At 46.8% G+C, this 23,708-nt stretch overlaps 1 protein-coding gene across 1 annotated transcript in view; it reads left to right on the forward strand.

The window, feature by feature from the left end:
- Positions 1–3,560: 3,560 nt before the first annotated feature.
- SCARA5 (scavenger receptor class A member 5) overlaps positions 3,561–23,708 on the forward strand; it is a 112,474-nt gene continuing 92,326 nt past the window's right edge. Inside the window, exons 1-2 of the mRNA XM_081854825.1 lie at positions 3,561–4,002; positions 14,962–15,081. Coding sequence (XP_081710951.1) covers positions 14,970–15,081 — 112 coding nt within the window. The 5' untranslated portion in view covers positions 3,561–4,002; positions 14,962–14,969. The remainder of the gene's footprint in view (positions 4,003–14,961; positions 15,082–23,708) is intronic.

Below are 23,708 nucleotides of genomic sequence, written 5' to 3' on the forward strand. Positions count from 1 at the left end.
TTTAGCTTCTTCTTTTTAATAAATGCAAGCATTTGAAACCTTTGTGTTGGTTCATGGTGTGAAAACGTTTGCTGGGTTGAGGGTATTTTTTTTTTTGGTCAGGCTCTCAGACCCTCTCTCTCTCTCTCTCTCTCTCTCTCTCTCTCTCTCTGCCAGTCAGTGCTGCCATCCAGGTTTTGTGGTTGCTTTTCCAAACATGGCTTTGCACAAGGGCATTTCTCACATTGTAGGCCCCCACCTCCCCCTGGGGTCTCCCTGCCCCTCCTCCTGCCCCTTTCTCTGTCTCTCTCCTCCAACTGACCTGCTTCCTTGGGCAGCTGCACAGAGAAGGATGTCTCACAAACAGGAACTGAGCAGAGATGCAAAACCCTAGGGGATATACCCTGCAACATTTCTGCCATGAAAATAGGGATCTTCTATTCAATAGGAATAGAAATAGTAAATAATAATCATAATACCCAACCTATTTGACTGGGTATACCATCCACTCTGGGTGGCTCAGAAATATATATAAAAACATCATAACACGTTAAACATTTAAAAAACTTCCCTATACAGGACTACCTCCCGATGACTCAGGAGTTGCAGAACTCCAACATTTCTCTGATGGAAATGGGGATGTCCTTGGAAAAAGTGGGACATTCTGATATCAAGTCAGATCAGCTGGGAGAGCTTCTGTAAGTCCAGGACTGTCCCTGGAACATGGGGACCCTTGGAGGGTTGGAGGGGCGCGGAGAAAGAAGACGGGGGCCATGAAGGAAAAGGGGGAAGGGAGAGCCTTGTGGACAGGACGAGCCCAAGACATTTGAGCCCCTGGGGCAAACCACAAAATGGTGCTTTCCAGCCCCCACCCAGCCCCTACTCAGGGAAGAAGGGGTGAGTTAAAACCTACATTAGGATCAAGAGGGGGTGATATCAGCAACTCCTCCGAGTCACCAATATGCATTTCTTGGGGGCTGAATCTGATGCCCCTGTGGATCCTGGCACCCGAGGTGGGCACTGCCCCTTTCCTCATGAGTGGACTGGCCCATCTGTTGATCTCTGTCCTTCATGGCAGGGAAGGTAGAGACAGGGGGAGGAGGATGGGAAGCAGAGCTGTGAAGAAGGAAGGCGATGGGTGGTGGGCAGCAAGGCGAGGTTTCCCCCAGGCTTCTAGGCAAGGCATGCAACATTTCTCCAGTGAAAAGAGCATGCCCTGTTCCTTCTTCATCATCATGATGCTATTACTTATAACCAGGGGTCAGCAAACTTACCACGCCTTGGGGCGGTGTCTCCAGCGCCAATTGCCGGCGGGCCGGAGGGCGGGGGAGCGCATGCCCATACGTGTGTGCGCACGATATTTCCGGAAATACTTTTGCAAAAGCTAAGAAATACTTTTACAAAAGCTAATAAAGGAAGAAAAAATAAAAGGAATTGTAACTGGAAAAAAATCCTATAAAGTTAGAGCATTTGTGGACGATTTAATAGTAACAACAAAAGACCCAAAAAGAAAGCATCCCAGCGCCGTTGGAATTAATTAATACATATGAAAAATTGGCGGGCCTAAAGGTAAATTATCAAAAAAATAAGCTACTAACTAAAAATCTAAATACAGAAGAGAATAAAGAACTCCAACAGTTGACGGGTTTAGAAATCAAGAACAAGGTAAAATACTTAGGGATCTGGGTATCAACAAAGGGTATTAACCTATACGAAGATAATTATGTCAAAGTATGGAAGGAGGTAAAGAAAAATATGGAAACTTGGACCAAGCTACACCTCTCTCTATGACATAGAATCTCGGTGGTTAAGATGAACATACTCCCCAAAATGAGTTTTTTATTTCAAACTGTACCGATAATAGGGACGTGGGTGGCACTGTGGATTAAACCACAGAGCCTAGGACTTGCCGATCAGAAGGTTGGCGGTTCAAATCCACATGACAGGGTGAGCTCCCGTTGCTCTGTCCCTGCTCCTGCCAACCTAGCAGTTCGAAAGCACATCAAAGTGCAAGTAGATAAATAGGTGGGAAGGTAAACGGCGTTTCCCTGCGCTGCTCTGGTTCGCCAGAAGTGGCTTAGTCCTGCTGGCCACATGACCCAGAAGCTGTACGCTGGCTCCCTTGGCCAGTAAAGCAAGATGAGCGCCGCAACCCCAGAGTCAGCCACGACAGGACCTAATGGTCAGGCATCCCTTTACCTTTAGCTTTATACCAATATTGGGGGGCGGTGAAATATTTTCAAGAGTGGAAGAACGAAATGGCAAAATTTATATGGAAAGGGGGGGGGGACCGAGACCAAAATACCAACTGTTAATAGATAAAAAAGAGAGAGGAGGCTTCACACTCCCTGATTTAGAGTTATACCATGCAGCTGCAGGATTAGCAATGACAAACCTAGACAGCATCTTAAAAAGCAGAGTCATCACCTTGCCGACAAAGGTCCGTATAGTTAAGGCTATGGTTTTCCCAGTAGTGATGTATGGAAGTGAGAGCTGGACCATCAAGAAGGCTGATCGCCGAAGAATTGATGCTTTTGAATTATGGTGCTGGAGGAGACTCTGGAGAGTCCCATGGATTGCAAGAAGAACTAACCTCTCCATTCGGAAGGAAACCAGCCCTGAGTGCTCACTGGAAGGACAGATCCTACCAGCTTGAGTTTGACCAAAGTGCGGGAGGCAGTGGAAGACAGGAGTGCCTGGCGTGCTCTGGTCCAGGGGGTCACAAAGAGGCGGACATGACTAAACATCTAAAAAGCAACAAAGGACCCCTGGAAGTACAGTCAAAGGCAACTATGGGGTGTGGTGCTCATCTCGCTTCCAGGCATATTTGATCTTCTTGCAGTCCATGGGACTCTCAAGAGTCTCCTCCAGCACCATAATTCAAAAGCATCAATTCTTCGGCCTTCTTTATGGTCCAGCTCTCACTTCCATACATCACTACGGGGAAAACCATAGCTTTAACTATACGGACCTTTGTTGGCAAGGTGATGTCTCTGCTTTTTAAGATGCTGTCTAGGTTTGTCATTGCTTTTCTCCCAAGAAGCAGGCGTCTTTTAATTTGGTGACTGCTGTCCCCATCTGCAGTGATCATGGAGCCCAAGAAAGTAAAATCTCTCACTGCCTCCATTTTTTCCCCTTCAATTTGCCAGGAGGTGATGGGCCCAGTGGCCAGGATCTTTGTTTTTTTGATGTTGAGCTTCAGACCATATTTTGCACTCTCCTCTTTCACCCTCCTTAAAAGTTTCTTTAATTCCTCCTTACTTTCTGCCATCAAGGTTGTGTCATCTGCACCACTGTATAGGATTCAACAATACAGACTAGCTGGGCTAAGTAAAACCCATTGGAAAGACCCTGCTCTGCATTCCGTTTCCCACATTTCTCAGGATACAGAACACACACCCCATTAAGTGCTAACGGCCTCCGCAAGAACCACAAAACGGCCACGAAGAGTGTTTTATTTTGTTCCTGCTGCAAAAGAAACGTGATGCCAGCCTGCCTTGCAGGAGTTGAGCCACCAGAGGTCGCATCTCTCCATACCTGTCCCTCTCCGCATGGTCCACTTCTTCCAAGAAACTTTTAAGAGACTCCCAGCAACTGGAACCTTTTTCAGAGCAACAACAACAATCCAGCCCTTGGAGCTGCTTCTGACTCTCCCCTTTCTATGCCTGCCCCCTTCCCACTCCCCTCGGCTTCCCCAGGAGTGGCGAAGGCTAGCTGGATAGCTGCCTGGGTCCTTCACTTTGCTTGGAGGAGGGCTGGCTGCAGAGTTTTGAGAGAGCCACAGCTGGCAATCTGAAGCAGAGGAACATCAGGAGAACCACACCACACAAGACCCCTTGTTGCCCATGGAAGGGATGGCTGCCCATGTCTAGAGGGCTCTTCTTCCTTTCCTTCTGGACTGGAAGGAGCTAACTGGCAAGAACTCTGTATTTTGAGATTTCCCTCAACCTTCTCTAACCATCTTGCATGGTGGGGATTAGGAGGGGCTGAAGAATCCAAGGCTGTCAAGAACCCTGCCATCAGGTGAGCAACTTAACGTACACCTTGGTTGTTTCAAGGGCTGAGCAGGAGACACAGTTCTCCAGTAGGGTGGGGGGTGGGGGGTGAGGACCTTTCTGCTGGCACTTGTTGTTGTTGCTTAGTTGTTTAGTCGTGTCCGACTCTTCATGACCCCATGGACCAGAACATGCCAGGCACTCCTGTCTTCCACTGCCTCCCGCACTTTGGTCAGACTTATCTTCGTAGCTTCGAGAACACTGTCCCACCATCTCGTCCTCTGTCATCCCCTTCTCCCTGTGCCCTCCATCTTTCCCAACATCAGGGTCTTTTCCAGGGAGTCTTCTCTTCTCATGAGGTGGCCAAAGTCTTGGAGCCTCAGCTTCAGGATCTGTCCTTCCAGTGAGCACTCAGGGCTGATTTCCTTCAGAATGGAGAGGTTTGATCTTCTGGCAGTCCATGGGACTCTCAAGAGTCTTCTCCAGCATCATAATTCAAAAGCATCCACTCTTCGGCGATCAGCCTTCTTTGTCCAAATAAATCTCTGCCACTGACTTCTGGAATAGCCTTGGCGAACAGAGTAGTGTTTGTGTCCAGTTTTGGGCACCTGAGTTTGAGAAGGAGATTGCTAAGCTAGAAGGTGTGCAGAGGAGGGCAACCAAGATGATCAAGGGTCTGGAAACCAAGCCTAATGAGGAGCGGTTGAAGGAACTAGGGATGTTTAGCCTGGGAAAGAGGCGACAGAGAGGTGATATGATATCTGAAGGGCTGCCACATGGAAGATGGAGCGAGCTTGTTTTCTCCTGCTCTGGAGGGTATGACCTCAAACCCATGGCTTCAAGTTGCAAGAAAGGAGATTCCGACTCAACATCAGGAGAACTGTCTGATGATAAGAACCTTTCAACAGTGGAATGGACTCCATTGGGAGACGGTGTATTCTCCTCCATTGGAGGCTTTTAAGCCGAAGTTGGGTGGAACCTTCAGCTGAGATTCCTGCATTCTATGGGGTTGGACTAGATGACCCTCAGGGTACCATCCAGCTCTACAGTTCTATGATTCTAAAGCATTCTCACTTAACCTATCTGTGAAATGGGAGCAATGTTGATCAACTTCACGCTTACTCAAAGGGGATTTTTAATGGGAAACCCTGAGCTTGTCCCTTCAGTGTGCCAGCGTGGTGTAGTGGTTAAGAGCGGTGGACTCATAATCTGGTGAACCGGGTTCACGTCTCCACCCCTCCACATGTAGCTGCTGGGTGACCTTGGGCTAGTCACACTTCTGTGAAGTCTCTCAGCCCCACTCACCTCACAGAGTGCTTGTTGTGGGGGAGGAAGAGAAAAGGAGATTGTTAGCCACTTTGAGAACTCCTCCCTGAGGAACGGCTAAGGGAGCTGGGCATGTTTAGCCTGGAGAAGAGGAGGTTAAGGGGTGATATGATAGCCATGTTCAAATATATAAAAGGATGTCACATAGAGGAGGGAGAAAGGTTGTTTTCTGCTGCTCCAGAGAAGCAGACACGGAGCAATGGATCCAAACTACAAGAAAGAAGATTCCACCTAAACATTAGGAAGAACTTCCTGACAGTAAGAGCTGTTCGACAGTGGAATTTGCTGCCAAGGAGTGTGGTGGAGTCTCCTTCTTTGGAGGTCTTTAAGCAGAAGCTTGACAACCATATGTCAGGAGTGCTCTGATGGTGTTTCCTGCTTGGCAGGGGGTTGGACTCGATGGCCCTTGTGGTCTCTTCCAACTCTATGATTCTATGATTCTATGAGGCTCCTTCGAGTAGTGATAATAATAATAATAATAATAATAATAATAATAATAGCCACAGGACCTCTGTCTTCGAAGGATTTAGCTTCAACCGGCTCCCACGTAACCATCCAGTGGATAAAAACGAGATATCAAATTCAAAACGGGATAAAAACGGGATATCAAATCCAAACTCCTCCTCCTCCTCCTCCTCCTTCTCCTCCTCCTCCTCCTCCTCTTCTTCTTCTTCTTCTTCTTCTTCTTCTTCTTCTTCTCCTCCTCCTCCTCCTCCTCCTCCTCCTCCTCCTCCTCCTTCTTCTCCAGGCCCCCTTCATGTTTATGATCTTTCAGGGGCAAAAAGGCTTCCCCTCCCCACTTCTAAGGGGACAACCGGCAGCCCAAACTTCCTCTTGGCAAGTGAAGTGCTGTAAGAGAGAGGTGGAGATTTTGCCAACAAAAGGGTTCCTGTCGCCCCCACCCTCCCAATGCTCAATTTAGCAGAGTGCTGATCTTCAACCCCTGTGCACCGCTTGAAACGACACCTTTTCCGGGAGAAAATCCAATCCCGTGAAAATTCAGTGCAGCCTCCCATTAAATAGGGAACTATCGTCGCAGAGATATGACAGCTCAGGTACCCAACTGTGGGTGGGTGATGGTCCAGAGGAAGTTGAGAGGTCTCCCATATCCCATATAAGTTTTGTAAGGAGAAATATATGAAATATTGCAAAATAGAGAAAGGAGAGAGATTTTAGTTATGAAATTTAACAGTACTAGTGAAAGTAAGACAAGTATATTTAAGTGAATAGATTGGAAAATTTTCAGACGTGATTGATGGAAGTCCAAAATTGTATAAGATGTAAAAGTATGTTTAATTATTTGAAAATGATATGTTGAAAACTAATAAAAAAAATATTTTAAAAGAGAGAGAGAGAGGTATCCAATATATGCATTCATGTGACTTTTGATGTGGCTTGTCGTGGTGGACTTTAATCTTTTGCTGGAAGCCACCCAGAGTGGCTGGGGGAAACCAGCCAGATGGGAGGGGTAAAAATAATGTTATTGTTATTGTTATTGTTGTTGTTGTTATTGTTATTGTTATGGAGGCTCCAAGAGCTGGACCAGGGAGGTGGGTGAGGGAGGGACTGGCTTGGAATCATAGAACTGTAGAGATAGAAGGGAAATTGTCCCATCCTCCTTTAAAGCCATCCAAGTTGCTGGCCATCTTCGTTTCTTGTGGGTGGGAGTTCCATAGTCTCACCACGTGCTGCGTGAAGGACTTCCTTTTCTCTCTTCTGGATCTCCCAGCGTCCAGCTGGTCTTCCAGGGGTTCTAGTATGATGAGAGAGGGAGAAAAACTTCTTTTTCCGCCCGCTGATTTATGAATCCTGGCACACAGCCAAAAGAAGCGATTTACAGAGACCGTGACACACGCAATATACCGTATTTTTCGCTCTATAACACGCACCTGACCATAACACGCACATCGTTTTTAGAGGAGGAAAACAAGGGAAAAAACATTCTGAATGAAACAGTGGATGTATCATTTTTGTGCTTCATGCTGTGGCCACAGACATGTGATCTGATGGTGAATTTGGGCTGACCCAATGCAAAAATCCTGAGAATCCCTGTGCATCCATGGTTTGTAACCACGTTTTTGCACCATTGCAGCCCCAGGCAACAGTGGGTGCGTGATTTTTTGGGGGCAGGCTGTAGCCATGGACATGCTATGTGCTCTGATGGTGAATTTGGGCTGACCCAATGCAAAGATCCTGAGGATCCATGTGGATCCATGGTTTGTAACCACGTTTTTGCACCATTGCAGCCCCAGGCAACAGTGGGTATGTGATTTGGGGGGGGGCAGGCTGTAGCCATGGACATGCTATGTGATCTGATGGTGAATTTGGGGTGACCCAATGCCAAAATCCTGAGAATTCCTGTGGATCCATGCTTTTTAACCACATTTTTGCACCATTGCAGCCCCAGGCAACAGTGGGTGCGTGATTTTGGGGGGGCAGGCTGTAGCCATGGACATGCTATGTGATCTGATGGTGAATTTGGGGTGACCCAATGCAAGGATCCTGAGAATCCCTGGGGATCCATGCTTTTTAACCACATTTTTGCACCATTGCAGCCCCAGGCAACAGTGGGTGCGTGATTTTGGGGGGGCAGGCTGTAGCCATGGACATGCTATGTGATCTGATGGTGAATTTGGGGTGACCCAATGCAAAGATCCTGAGAATCCCTGTGGATCCATGCTTTGTAACCACATTTTTGCACCATTGCAGCCCCAGGCAACAGTGGGTGCGTGATTTTTTTGGTGCAGGCTGTAGCCATGGACATGCTATGTGATCTGATGGTGAATTTGGGGTGACCCAATGCAAGGATCCTGAGAATCCCTGTGGATCCATGCTTTTAAACCACATTTTTGCACCACTGCAGCCCCAAGCAACAGTGGGTGCCTGATTTTTTTGGTGCAGGCTGTAGCCATGGACATGCTATGTGATCTGATGGTGAATTTGGGGTGACCCAATGCAAAGATCCTGAGGATCCCTGTGGATCCATGCTTTGTAACCACATTTTAAGTGGGGAGCGAAGGAAAAACAAAGAAGGGACATTAGAGGGGTGTGCAGAGAAGCAGCTGGCTAAGAATGCAGGAGAGGGATTTAACGGGAGGAAGGAAAGAAAGGCAAAAGTTTCCCCCCACCCAAGCCAGCCATCTCTCTCTCTCTCTCTCTCTCTCTCTCTCTCTCTCTCTCCCCTCCCTCCCTCCCCCTCTCTCGCCCTCCCCCCCTCTCTCCCTCCCCCTCCCCCCTCTCTCTCCCTTCCCCCCTCTCTCTCCCTCTCCCCCAGCAGCACCGGAGCTTGCCTGGAGGGGAGGGGCTTTCCCTGCTCTTTGTTCCGTTTCAGCAAACACAGCAACGAAACAGAGGAGGGTGGGCAGTAAGACCCTGAGGCAGAATGCAGGAAAGCAGCCGCTTCCTCTTTTCAGGTTTCGCTTATCCGTGCAGCGTGCAGCGCCGCGATTTGATTTTTGCATGATTTTTCGGCTCCAGGGACCACACATTCGCTCTATAACACGCACAGACATTTCCCCTTCCTTTTTAGAAGAAAAAATCTGCGTGTTATAGAAGGAAAAATACGGTAACGCACAATCCTTTAAAAACAACAGGACACGCTTAAAGCTGCATGTCACAAAAGCAAGCTTGCGACATAGAAGTACCACCCCACCCCAGCAACTATAAACACACAAGAAATACACAGTTACAGATAGGTAGCCGTGTTGGTCTGCCATAGTCAAAACAAAACAAATTCCTTCCAGTAAATACACAGAAATACACAGAAATACACAGTTACAGATAGGTAGCCGTGTTGGTCTACCAGAGTAAAAACAAAATAAAAAAATTCCTTCCAGTAGCACCTTAAAGACCAACTAAGTTAGTTCAAGGTATGAGCTTTCGTATGCATGCTCACTTCTTCAGATACACACACAGAAATACACAGTTATTGGAAAGCAAATCCTGTTTTCTCAAGACAGATCTTTGCAAAATCAGCTCCGCTCGCTTTCAAGGAGGGATCAGAGGTCAGGGGGTGCCTGGTTTGCTTCTGCTGAGGGAAGATCCCCATATTTGCTGCATATGTTTCATAGAATTTCAGAGTTGGAAGGGACCCTGAGGGTCATCTAGTCCAACCCACTGCAATGCAGGAAACTTGCCAACGTAGATCAACGTAGAACCCACAACCAGGAGATTAAAAGTCTCACACCCTACAAACTGAGCTACCCTGCAGCGACATCTTGGTCAAAGGGAGATGGGTGCTGAACCCCACTTTCGGCGACAATCTTATTCTTTCAGACCCAGGTATAAGATGTGCATAGGCAAACACCTCTGAAGTCCCACCAACCAAAGTACAATAGAACTTTCATTTGCACGTCTGGACTCCTTGGCAAATCTGGTGATGGGATTAGCCTTTCTTTGGCCAACAATCAGCTCTGCAATTGTCACCTCTGGGAACTTCCAATTGGGAAGTCCCTATTTTTCAAGGGGAAAATAGCTTTGGAATGGAGGAAACTGGCAAAGGAGTTGATTTTATATGATTGTTAAAGCTAGCTAACTTCCCTGAGCTGTCAAGTCGAAAGGATACATTCAGGCATAATATTTGTAACATTTAACAACTTTAAAGATGTGCTCCCCCCCCCCCTAATTTCCGTAACAATATGCTAAAGCTATTTTTGGTCATCTGCATACTATCCCTTGCTTTTTCCTGTAGGACTAATGGCAGTCATTAACAGTCACAGGTTTAACATACCCACTGAGTCAATCACTCATCTCCTACTACTCTTCGGGGGGGGGGACCCCACCCCACCCTCCCACTATATATCAGGGTCTGGAGACTTCTGTTTCAGTGTATCTGAAGAAGTGTGCATGCACACAAAAGCTTATGCAGTCATACCTCGGATTACAGCCACTTCAGGTTGCATTTTTTTCGGGTTGCGGACCACCAAAACCTGGAAGTACCGAAACGGGTTACTTCTGGGTTTTCTGTGGTCGTGCATGGCAGAAGTGCCGAATCGCAACCCGCTCGTGTGCAGATGTGGGTTGCGAACGCTGCTGGTTGTGAACGTGCATCCCACACAGATCACATTCGCAACCCATGCATCCACTGTACACAGAACAAACTTACAGTGGTGCCTCGCAAGACGAAATTAATCCGTTCCGTGAGGCTCTTTGTATAGCGGTTTTTTCGTCTTGTGAAGCAAGCCCATTGACAGCTTAGCTGTTTAGCGGCTTTTAGCGGATCAGCTGATAAGTGGCTTATCAGCAGATCAGCTGATAAGCGGCTTAGCGGCTTAGGAAAAGAGGGGAAAAGGGGGGGGGGACCCGCAGGAACTCGCAAAACATTTTGTCTTGCGAAGCAAGCCCATAGGGAAATTCGTTTTGCGAAGTGCCTCCAAAACGGAAAACCCTTTCGTCTAGCGGGTTTTCCGTCTTGCGAGGCGTTCGTCTTGCGGGGCACCACTGTAGTTGGTCTCTAAGGTGCTACTGGACAATTGTTTAATTTATTTATTTGGAAATTCAAAGGGTAGCATCTAAAGGTGGCGGACTCTCCATCGGAGGTTTTCAAAGCGAGGTTGGCTGGGATTGTTTAGCTGGGCTGCCTGCATTGTGGGGGTTGGACTAGATGGCATTTGGGGTGTCCCTTCCAACTCTACAGTTCCGTGATTTTATGATTCCTGGCTTTCCACTAAAGTTTGCAGAAATGAAAAAACAAACAAAAAACCAGTGCCCCTTTGCCCTCCCCCCTCTCCCCCCCCCCACCAGTGCCAGGGACAATTAACTTCTTTTTGGCTGGCAAGACAGATGAAAGGAGGCTGATCAGAGGCAGGGCACACTGGGCAGGGGGGGCATTTTCATCTCCCGGGGGCGAGAAAGCAACAGCCTCTCAAACATGAGTGTTAGCTGAAGTTGAAAGGAGCCAGGGATGAAAGGAACTTTGAGGTGGGGGAGAAAGAGAGAGGGGGGAGAGCAGAAGAAGAAGGAGGAATAAGGGGAGGGGAGTGTGATGGCCTGACACTCGGGCTTGGACTCGGAGATGGAGGCATCTCGGTCTGCACCGGATCCTCTGCCTCAGGCATCACCTGAACCAAGTCTGGGGCCTGATTCTGAAGAGCCCCAGTCTGCACAGGTTCCCCTGCAACAAGCACCAGCTGGGCTGAGTCAGGGGCCTGAGGCTGCCCTGGCTCCAGATGTGGGGATTCCCTCCTTGCCTCCAGCTGGGCCATCACTTACAGCTGCTCCACTACCGTTGGGTCAGGGGAGGCTGAGGCGGCCCCTGGGTCTAGTAACCCACCGGTGTCTCCCGAGCTGCAGAGACTGAGGTCTGAGAGAAGGAAAGACCTGAGTACTCGCAGGAGGAGTGCTTGCCTTCGGGCGAATCAGGGAGGTGAGTCGCCAGGGGATCAGGACTGGCCACTACCCCGACAGAGATAAAAGGCTGTTGGACCCTGCCCCAGGTTGTGGGAGCAACATTGCTAGAACCTGCCTGTTACCCTGTGCCTGACCGTGCCTGGTTTCCTGCCTTGGCCCTGTTGGACTGATGCCTCATGGAATCCTTGGATTCGGGACCAGACCTGGACCGCGTGGTTCGGGTTAACCCCCGGTCCCAGCACTGGGAGAAATAAGGAAAAGCGGGACATTCTGGGATCAAATCGGAAACTGGGACAGCTTCTCTAATTCCAGGACTGTCACTGGAAAACTGGAACACTTGGAGGGTATGCCACAGAGATAACCTCCCTGGTCAAGCTATCTCTCACGCTGTCCTTAAGCCTATCTACATCCAGCCACCTGCGTGGGGATCTTCAGGTGTGATTCCTGCATTGCAGGGGGTTGGACTAGATGACCCTTGGGGGTACCTCCCAAATCTTCTGAGGGTCTGCCTTCTTACATCACATCACCTCCCCCCCCCAAAAAAACCCACACCCTTTAAAAAAATATATTTTAAAATACTTTTACAGTGGTACCTCTAGATATGAACGGGATCCGTTCCGGAGCCCTGTTCGCATCTAGAGGTAAACGTAACTAGTGACGGCACATCTGCTCACGTGCGCGTCATTTTTCGCCGTTTCTGCGCATGCGCATGATGTCATTTTGAGCGTCTGCACATGCACAAGCGGCAAAACCCAGCAGTAACGCGCTCCCTTACTTCCGGGTTGCTGAGGAGCGTAACTCGAACACGCTCAACTTGAAGCATATTTAACCCGAGGTATAACTGTATTTTGTTTAAAACAAATACAGATAAATATAAACAACCAAAATTACAAAAGAAAAATCCTTAATCATAATAATGAAAAAAGCTAAAAAAAAACCTACAAAAATATCAAAGTACATGGCATAGAACATAAGCCATTATGGGAAAGAAAAAAGGAAAAGGAAAGGAGGAGGAGGAGTGAAAAAGAAAAAGAAAAAAGAAGACAAAAACACAAGGAGGCTCATCTATTGTACGCTTCCATCAAGGTCACAACAGATCATTGTTCTTATCAATTCTCTCCATCTGCATTCCATAGAATCCCTCATCTTTGGTCTCAGGGAACATTTCCCTATGCAGCATCATTCTAAACATAACCAGATCTTTCTTGATGAACCCTTGTCCCCTAGATAATTATTTAAACATTCCCATTCTTCTTTCACCATCTTTTTAGGTTTCTCTCTTATTGCATCTGTCAGCTTTGCGAGCTCCAAGTACCCAAACAACTTGACTACCCATTCATCTTAACATGACATTGTCAAAGTGTTGACTGTAAGCTTCCCGGGGCAAAGATCCATTCCACTGTTCTCCATTTGTTTTCCCAAAAAGTGCCTTGCTCCGTCGATCACTGCACGTCTTCTGGCCTTGCAGAGAACAGGCCCGTCCCCTGAGATAGGAGAGGAGGGTCTGGGCTCTGGCCTGTTTGGGAGGCATCCAGAGTTGTTATCCATCTGGTTTGAGGCTGGGTTTGGCAGCCCTCCCTCCCTGTCAAAGCAGCTGCCCTTTTGCTAAGTTGGGGGCAGATCAGCGACCAGCCTCTTCTGGCATCAGCCGAACAAGCCGAACAAACAGGCAGATCGGTCCATTCCAGTTCCTATTTTCCTCCCGATTTCAGCAGTTTCCAGTTCACCACATGCTGGCATCAAAAAAAGTCTCTGTGGAAATTCATTAGCATTTGTGTGCAGTTTTGACTAATACACACCTATTTGCAAGCAGTCTCCCCTAATTTGTTTGTGTGTGTTATTTTTAGCCTGCAAACTTCCCCCTCATGAATGTATTTCTGTACAGTGGTACCTCGGGTTACATATGCTTCAGGTCACGTACGCTTCAGGTTACAGACTCCACTACCCAAAAATAGTGCTTCAAGTTAAGAACTTTGCTTCAGGATGAGAACAGAAATCATGCTCCAGTGGAGCGGTGGCAGCGGGAGGCCCCATTAGCTAAAGTGGTGCTTCAGGTTAAGAACAGTTTCAGGTTAAGTATGGACCTCCGGAACGAATTAAGTACTTAACCCGAGGTACCACTGTATATGGTTTTGGTGGGTGTTTTGGCTTTCTGCTTGGAGAACTGCATTGCAAAATTTTGAGGAGTGCGGACTTTGAGGGAAAGCTGGTTTGTTTTCCAGTCTGCAAATTGTTTTTGCACGTTTGGATTAGGTCGATTCACTTTAAAATTTCTCTCCCCCATCCCTATGGGACTCTGAGTGCTGAGGTGAAGGTAAAAGATAAAGGACCCCTAGATGGTTAAGTCCAGTCAAAGGTGACTATGGGGTTGTGGCGCTCATCTGGCCGAGGGAGCTGGCGTTTGTCCGAAGATGGCTTTCCAGGTCTTGTGGCCAGCATGACTATAGCACTTCTGGCGCAACAGGACACCATGGTGGAAGCCAGAGTGCACGGAAACGCCGTTTGCCTTCCCACCACAGTGGTACCTATTTATCTACTTGCACTGGTGTGCTTTCGAACTGCTAGGTTGGCAGGAGCTGAGACAGAGCAACAGGAGCTCACCCCGTTCACACAACCTTCCGATCGGCCAACCTTCTGATCGGCAAGCCCAAGAGGCTGGTGGTTTAGACCACAGCACCACCAGGCAACCCGTACCAATGGTGAGGCCCATAGCTACATAACAGAGCCTGTGCTTCAATCTTGGGGTGGTTTAATCATAGAACAGCAGAATTTGTAGAGATCTCCAAGGGTCATCTAGCGCAACCCCCTGTAATGTAGGAAACGGGTGGTGCTGTGGTCTAAACCACTGAGCCTCTTGGGCTTGCTGATCGGAAGTTCGGCAGTTCAAATTCCTGCAATGGAGTGAGCTCCCGTTGCTCTTTGCCATCTTCTGCCAATCTAACAGTTTGAAAGCATGCCAGTGCAAGTAGATAAATAGGTACCACTCCGTCAGGAAGGTAAACGGCATTTCCATGTGCTCTGGTTTCTGTCACGGTATTCTGTTGTGCCAGAAGCAGTTTAGTCCTGCTGGCCACATGACCCGGGAAGCTGTCTGTGGACAAACGCCGGCTCCCTTGGCCTGAAAGCAAGATGAGCGCCACAACCCCGTAGCCACCTGACTGGACTTAACCGAACCTTTACCATTTTTTTATCTTAATGAAGGAATCTCAATGAAAGCATTTATGACAGATGGCCATCCAACCTCTGCTTTGAAACCTCCAAGGAAGGAGAGTCCACAATTTCCTGACTGGATTCTTCCGTGTGTCTCCCACAGGTGGAAAGATGGAGAACAAAGCCATGTACCTCCATACCTTTGGCGAGAGAGAGAACGGGTCTGTCTTCGAGGAGCAGTTTGATGGAAAGAACCTCTCCAAGCTGAACCTCTGCGATGATGGTAAGTGATGGGTCCAAGCCAGTAGGGACCTCCATGCGAGATCTTCTTTGCTTTGAGGGTTCATGGAACAGGGATGGCTGAATGGGAACGGCTGTGGAAAAGAGATATCAAATTTACGGCATGCTATAATTTAAGAGTGGTGCTGTGGGTTAAACGACAGAGCCTAGGACTTGCCGATCAGAAGGTCGGCGGTTCGAATCCCCACGACGGGGTGAGCTCCCATTGCTCGGTCCCTGCTCCTGCCAACCTAGCAGTTCGAAAGCACGTCAAAGTGCAAGTAGATAAATAGGTACACTCCAGTGGGAAGGTAAACGGCGTTTCCGTGCGCTGCTCTAGTTTGCCAGAAGCGGCTTAGTCATGCTGGCCACATGACCCGGAAGCTATACGCTGGCTCCCTTGGCCAATAAAGCGAGATGAGCGCTGCAACCCCAGAGTCGGTCACGGCTAGACCTAATGGTCAGGGGTCCCTTTACTTTTATAATTTAAAAGAGAATGTAATGAAAATGCAATACAGGTGGTACCTGACCCCGGCCAGATTGGCAAAAATGTGCGAAAACTGTAGTGATGTCTGTTGGAGATGCAGCAAAGGGGCAGGAAGCTTTCTACATATGTGATGGGAGTGCAAATAGATAGTGGGATTCTGGGAAAATATCTATAAGGAACTGAAAAAGATGTTTAGGTTTCCATTTGGAAAAAAAACCAGAATCCTTTCTCCTAGGTATCACGTCAGAGGAAATAAAAAGAACGGTCAGACCAATATTTATGTATGCAGATACGGCAGCAAGGTTATTGATTGCCAAAAACTGGAAAAGCATCAGTATTCCAACTAAAACAGACTGGTTATCTAAAATGATGGCATACTTCCATATTGCTGAACTAACAGGGAGGATAAGCACAGATATGGTACAAAAAGTGAATAAGGAGTGGGCTATCTTTAAGGAATACATCAAAATCTATGTGGAAAAAGTACAATTTCTGACAGATATTGAGTGAATCCAGAAAATGATTAGGGTGAAAGGAGGGTAAAGTCAAGATAGAAGAAGAGATTAAAGAAACAATGAAATGTGTTTAAGCTAGTTGGAAAAATAAAGTAGCGTAACAAGAATGGCTGGGAGTCAAGTCACTAGGTGGGTGTCCGTGTGATGGTAGGTGTGTTGATATGTTGATATGCACAGGATAGGTAGGTATTATATAGAGTAATGTAGGTATGTTTTATATTATGAATATGAGGTAGTGTGTTGTGTATGTGTATTGTGTAAATGTATATGTATGTGTTTTATATGTTAATAAAATCTAAATAATAAAAAAGGAACAGGGGTGGCTAAGTCATAGCTGTCAAGTGTCCCTTATTTGAAGGGACAGTCCCTTATTCCAGCGCCATGTCCTGCTGCTGTCCCTTATTGATGGATGTCCCTTAAATGTCCCTTAAATGATGTCCCTTAAATTTCAAAGGAAGCAGCTCCTTTCCCTCCCTCCCTGCCGGCCAGGGAGGAAGGAGGCTCCAACTGTGTTGCTTGGCTGTGTTGCTCACCCAATAAGAAGTCTAAGAACGACTGGGGGGTGGAGCTTGCATGCCTTGTGTGTGGCTAGTTAATGCAAGCTGAGGGGTTTTTTGAATGCTGGACACCATTTTGTTGCACGTGCTGCTGCAAACTTTGCAGTGCAAAGCCAGGCCGGGGAGCCATCTTAAGTTGAGGCTGCATAGGCCTTGTGGTGCATGTGATTCAGATTCTATTCAGTTGAACCTCTGGTTACAAAGTTGGTTGGACAGTGTTCTCGGAGCTACCAGCATGAGTTTGACCAGACTGCAGGAGGACAGGAAGACTGGAGTGCCTGGAACAGGTGAGGCTGCAGGTCCCTTATTTTGGCTGCTGGTCCCTTATTTTCAAGGCTGCTGGTTCCTTATTTTCAAATCTGTAAGTTGACAGCTATGGGCTAAGTAATTCAGTTTTTCCAAATCCCAATACAAACTGGCCTGATCCAAGGAAAGTAGTGCATGCTCCTTCCTTGGAGGTTTTTAAGCAGATGTTGGATGGGCATCTGTCAGCGATTCTTTTAGATTCCTGCATTTCAGGGGGTTGGACTGGATGTCTCTAGGGGTCCCATCCAACTCTATGATTCTATGAAACGTGTTACTCAGAATTTGATTGTCCATCAGGTCACCCTCTTCAAATTTTCTGACACACCTCTAGTCTCACAAAACATATCTCTACTTTTACATTTAAACGTCTGTTGAAATGCAACTTTGTGTGTGAGGATTTATAAAAGCCTCACGCAGCACCTCACACCAGCTTGCCCTGGCTCCCTTTTAGGATTGGTTTAACCACTAAAATAACATCTACGTTAGTGTGATTATCAAAGCAAGAGTTTATTTATTTAGGTGCAAAACGTTTCAATGTCTGCCTTCCTCAACTGCTCTGATTTTTAAAAAATCATTTGTATTGGATCAGCTGATCATAGAATCACAGAACTGTAGAGCTGAGGGACCCCAGAGGTCATCTATTCCAACCCCCTGCAATGCAGAGAATCTCTGACAGATGGCCACCCAACCTCTGCTTAAAAACCTCCAGTGGGAGAGGGTCCACCACCTTGTGAAGACAGAAGCTGAAATATATAAATAAAGCCATCAATAAAGAAAGAAAAACCTTCAGTTTTGTTAATCACAGACGCTCACACTTTAAATGTTGGAACAGAACAGTCTTATCAGCCTGGAAATAAACTGATTTCCCCCATTGACTATATAGATGTGGACAGATATATCCGAGCCCAATGTGCTCCCAAACTTGGCACATGATTTTGCCTCCTGTGGCAATGAGTTCCATAGTTCAGTCATGAAGAAGTGCTCCCTTCTGTCTCCCCCATTCATCTGCCAACCTGTTTCAGGACTGGTTCTCCTGGCATGGAAATGCCCCCCAATATCTTCCTTGGCATAGGAGGGATAGGTATCAAGTGGGGGTCTCTTGTCCCAGAACAGATGCCCATTCCAGCTTGCAAACTGAGCTGTGGAGCTCATCCTTATGAGATTGATTGGAAGTTAAGTGACGGGGTGTGTGTGTGTGTGTGTCTGTGTGTGTGTGTGTGTACTTCAGGACAAAAGAAAGGCACAAAAACAAACACTTTGCGTACACACTGATCTGCACGATCTGAAGCAGCTGTGGAAGGGGTTTGGGGGTTGACATATACTTGGAGTCAAGAGTGGATTTCCTGCTCTTTATTCAGCTCATAATGGTGAGGAGGAGGAATGGAAGTTCCCCCAGAATGTCTGCTTTATATACATTATTTACACAATGGGCCCCACGTGATTGGCTAATTCCAGGATTCTCCTGTAGGCCAATCAGGTTGCGGATTCACTTCCACCCGGAGCTCGATTGGGTGGCTCCTGTGGACCAATCAGACTGCTGCATTCTGAATCCTATTGTTCTAGGACCAATCAGACTGCTGCATTCTGGATCCTATTGTTCTAGGACCAATCAGAGTGCTGCATTTTGGATCCTATTCAACTCAGTACATAACACCGGTTGGGCTGGACAACTCACTGTAAACATCCCTCTTGTATGCTGTGACAGTGAGGAGTTGTTCAGGATTCCAGAACCCAGCATCTGTTCGTTTTAGAATCTTTCATTTTCTCCTTTTTCCTGAGGTTAACTTTGATCTTTTTCCTTGTCCTTTGAATCCACTGGATTGGGGCCTCCAGAAACCAAGTTTGCTCCATCTTCCACGGAGCAGCCCCCAGATATTTGAACATGGCCACATTTGCAGGTTGAAATCTTGCCGCGGTCCCCCACTTTCCGTACGGAAGTGGATAAGTTCCTCTGCACAGCTGCAGCCGGCCTCAGAAAGGGAGCGGCTGTTTCTGGGGTCCACGCCAAGCCCCCTAGCGCTCGCCAAGGGCCTGATATAAGTGTTAATGTCAGAAAAAAATAATGTAACTGTCCTTATTATGAAACCTCCTCTTCCATCTGTTTGGCTGGCAAGAGAGACCGAGCGCTGTAAATTGATGCTAAGAACAGGCCAGTAATTAAATGCATATTGGACCAGTGCTGGGGAGAGGCAGTGAGCAGTAATCTCATGGCTTAGCCACCTCTCCAAAAATATAAATAAAAAAGGCATTTATTTTTTTTACAGCACTGTGTTTTCTTTGGGGACTCAGCGTTGACTTTGCCAGCCAAAGGGTGACCTCAATGTTTTATTGCTCCAGAGAGCAGCCACAACCCTCCGTAATGCGGTTGTGTGAACTCGGGTGCCTTTCTCGAGTCTTAACCCTTTAGAAGTAGGAAACATTTGTGTGCTGTAAAAGTGGAGACCGGCAGTTTTTCCTAAGGGGGAGGACAGAGGTTTGAGAGGAGGAGGAGACTTTCCAACGAAGGAAGATTGGCAACAAAAACTGATGGGGAATGAAATAGCGAACCTTACTGGAAGATTAAGAAATCAAGGAGAGAGATGTTTTCATATAGAATGCGGAGAATTTATTGACTATCTGAAGGATTATTGTAAACAATTTAAATCACTAGCAGGACTGATATAAAAGCATGCAGTGAAAATTACCTAATTAGAACATAAAGGATGAACAGTAAATAGATATGAACTGGATATGCAATATTATAACATCAGTAACCGCGTTGAGTCAGTCACCCATCTCCTACTACCCTCCTGAGAAAAACTCTACCCTCCCATTATCTTTAAGGATCTGGTGATTTCTGTTTCGGTGTATCTGGAGAAGTGTGAACGCACACAAAAGCTTATACCAAAAGCAAACTTAGTTGGTCTCTAAGGTGCAACTGGACATTTTATTTATTTATATGTATATAAGTACAGTGGTACCTCGGGTTAAGTACTTAATTCGTTCCGGAGATCTGTACTTAACCTGAAACTGTTCTTAACCTGAAGCACCACTTTAACTAATGGGGCCTCCAGCTGCTGCTGCGCCGCCAGAGCACGATTTCTGTTCTCATCCTGAAGCAAAGTTCTTTTTTTTTTTCAAATTTTTATTGGGTTTTTACATTTTATAAAGACACACACACATAAAAAGACAAAGACAACACATATACATTTTCATACCCTTACTTTCTTTACCCTCTTTCCTGGACTTCCCCCCACCCCCTCTTCATACATCCCAATTCCCATAATTAGTTCAGCAAGTTCTTGTCTATCATCTTAAACATATTGTTATTATTTTTAAATCTTAACTCTTTTTAATTATCCACATTTAACTTATCCAATTCTCTTATAAGCATTAAATCCTTTTTCTAAGGTCGACCTAACTTCCTTCCATGAATTTCTCCCATTCTTATACTAATTATAGATCACAATAACCAAATACAAAAATCATAAAATTTTGAAGTTCAATTCTCCCCTCCCTCCCTACCCCGGTCTCCGTCCCTTCTCAAGCAAATGTCCACAAAAACAGTTCCTAGCCCGGACTCCTCACATCCGAGGCCCTTAAATCTCTGTCAGTCTCTCTCTGCCGATTTTGTTGGTAGTCCTTTTTGTTGGTCCTCAGGTCTCGAAGGAGTTCTGTCGCAGTCATCACAAATTTTCTTCCATCCAAAATATTTAAAAACAGTTGCTGCAAAAGATCAGCTGCTCTCCCATACTCAAGAGGTAAGCCCCCTGAAGCAAAGTTCTTAACCCGAGGTAATAAGACATCCAGTCATTGACTCCCCTCCTCCACTTTCTGCGGTTACAGTGGTACCTCGGGTTACATATGCTTCAGGTTACATACGCTTCAGGTTACAGACTCCGCTAACCCAGAAATATTACCTTCTTAACCCGAGGTAATATTTCTGGGTTAGCGGAGTCTGTAACCTGAAGCGTATGTAACCTGAAGCATATGTAACCCGAGGTACCACTGTAACCGCAGAAAGTGGAGGAGGGGAGTCAATGACTGGATGTCTTAATTGGATGCGTCAATTTAGATTTGTGATTCAACTGTAAAAATCTGAAAATGAAAAATAAAATACAGTCATACCTCGGGTTAAATGTGCTTCAGGTTGAGCGCTTTCGGGTTGCGCTCCCCGGCAACCCACAAGTAACGGGACGCGTTACTTCCGGGTTTCGCCGCTCGCGCATGCGCAGATGGTTAAAATGACGTCACACACATGCAAGGAAGCGGCGAATTGCCGCACGAGCAGACGCGGGTTGCGTTTGCTTCTGGATGCGAACAGGGCTCCGGAACGGATCCTGTTCATATCCAGAGGTACCACTGTAACTTGAAAAAGAGAGAGAATAAGAGGAGACTTGGTGGAAGAATGTATAATCACACACAGCCTGGAAAAAGGAATGGAGAAACGTGTCAGTAGAACTTGTGAACTTCTAGCACTGGAAACTGCCGGACACCATGATCATGATGAGATTCCACCTTTTTTTTCCTGATGGGGATTCCGTACCACTAATTTTTTATTTCATCCCATTCATCCATGGAAGGCATTGTACACAACCCTTCCCTCGCAAACTAGGCAAGGCAGAGAGGTTGTCGTTGGCTCAGGGTGACCAATGTCAATGTGCAGACAACGTTCAGGGGATCAAAAGAGGAAGGCACTTCCTGATTTCTCCTGTTTTCATCGGAGGAATGTTAGCAGGGAGCTGTCTGGCGCCGATGGGAGTTGTAGTCCAACAGCCCTGGAAGGCGCCAGGTCAGGGAAGTTTTATCTAGAGGAGCCATAAATGAGCAGAGATGGGGGAAGTCTTTGACCTAGAATCATAGACTCATAGAAGAGTTGGAAGAGACCACAATGGCCATCAAGTCCAACCCCCTGCCAAGCAGGAAACACCATCAGAGCACTCCTGACATATGGTTGTCAAGCCTCTGCTTAAAGACCTCCAAAGAAGGAGACTCCACCACACTCCTTGGCAGCAAATTCCACTGTCGAACAGCTCTTACTGTCAGGAAGTTCTTCCTAATGTCTAGGTGGAATCTTCTTTCTTGTAGTTTGGAACCATTGCTCCGTGTCCACTTCTCTGGAGCAGCAGAAAACAACCTTTCTCCCTCCTCTATGTGACATCCTTTTATATATTTGAACATGGCTATCATATCACCCCTTAACCTCCTCTTCTCCAGGCTAAACATGCCCAGCTCCCTCAGCCGTTCCTCATAAGGCATCGTTTCCAGGCCTTTGACCATTTTGGTTGCCCTCCTCTGGGCACGTTCCAGTTTGTCAGTGTCCTTCTTGAACTGTGGTGCCCAGAACTGGACACAGTACTCCAGGTGAGGTCTGACCAGAGCAGAATACAGTGGCACTATTACTGATCTAGATGCTATACTCCTATTGATGCAGCCCAGAATTGCATTGGCTTTTTTAGCTTCCGCGTCACACTGTTGGCTCATGTCAAGTTTGTGGTCAACCAAACCTCCTGGAAGACTTTGCAGAGCCAGGCAAAATCCAGCAAAAAGAGAGTTGAAACTGGACTAAACAGACTAGTACGCCTCTCATGGAAACTTCCCTGAGCTCTGGTGTAACAACAATGGTCTGCCTCCTAATTAAATTCCTTGATTTACTCAGAGTGATACGCACAGTAATGACTAAGAGTCGCACACTGTAATAATGTTTCTACACATATATGCCAAGAGATTAATGTGTCTTCCATCCTTTGCAAGCTGGCATGAACACCAGATGTAAATAAAGTCTAAATATCCGGGATGAAGCTGGTGAGATCAGAGTTCCTTTGTATGCTGCAAATATTCGTTCTGGGAGGTTATCTTCTGACTGTTCCTTTCTGAGCACAAACAGTTCTTCCTTATAAAAATGCAGTTATTGTCATGATCGTGTTCTGGGTATAAGGAGAGGGGTACGGAGTCTATTGGGGGCGGGGAGAGGAATAAAATCTGGTATACAAGATAAGATCTCACGTCTGCCCTAGATGTTTTGCTGCCTGTGGCAAAGGGCGAGATGGAATTCCCCCCCACTGGCCCGTTACGTGTTTAAGAGTGGATCGGACTACTCTTTAAATCTTAATTTCCAACACCGTACCCAAGGACAGCCAATTTTGCAGTGAGTTCAGGGCAGGCCACCCGACTGGTGCTAAGATATGTGCCCCAAAACAGAGGGGAATGCCTGAGGAAAGGACTTCTTCACACACTGTTGTTGTTGTTTAGTCGTTTAGTCGTGTCCGCCTTTCGTGACCCCCTGGACCAGAGCATGCCAGGCACTCCTGTCTTCCACTGCCTCCCGCAGTTTGGGCAAACTCATGCTGGTAGCTTCAAGAACACTGTCCCACCATCTCGTCCTCTGTCATCCCCTTCTCCTTGTGCCCTCCATCTTTTCCAACATCAGGGTCTTTTCCAGGGAGTCTTCTCTTCTCATGAGGTGGCCAAAGTCTTGGAGTCTCAGCTTCAGGATCTGTCCTTCCATTGAGCACTCAGGGCTGATTTCCTTAAGAATGGATAGGTCTGATCTTCTTGCAGTCCATGGGACTCTCAAGAGTCTCCTCCAGCACCATAATTCAAAAGCATTTCTTCACACACAGCATAAGTTAAACTGTGGAACTCTCTCCCACCGGAGGCAATGATGGCCAACAACTTAGATGGCTTTCGGTGACAATTAGGCAAATTCAAGGAGGAGAGGGCTATCGATGGCTGCTAGCAATGAGAGCTATTTCCCCACATTTGGAAGCAATTGTGCTTCTGAATT

The sequence above is a fragment of the Podarcis erhardii genome (genome assembly GCF_964252035.2).
Source record: "Podarcis erhardii genome assembly, chromosome: 3".
NCBI lineage: Eukaryota > Metazoa > Chordata > Lepidosauria > Squamata > Lacertidae > Podarcis > Podarcis erhardii.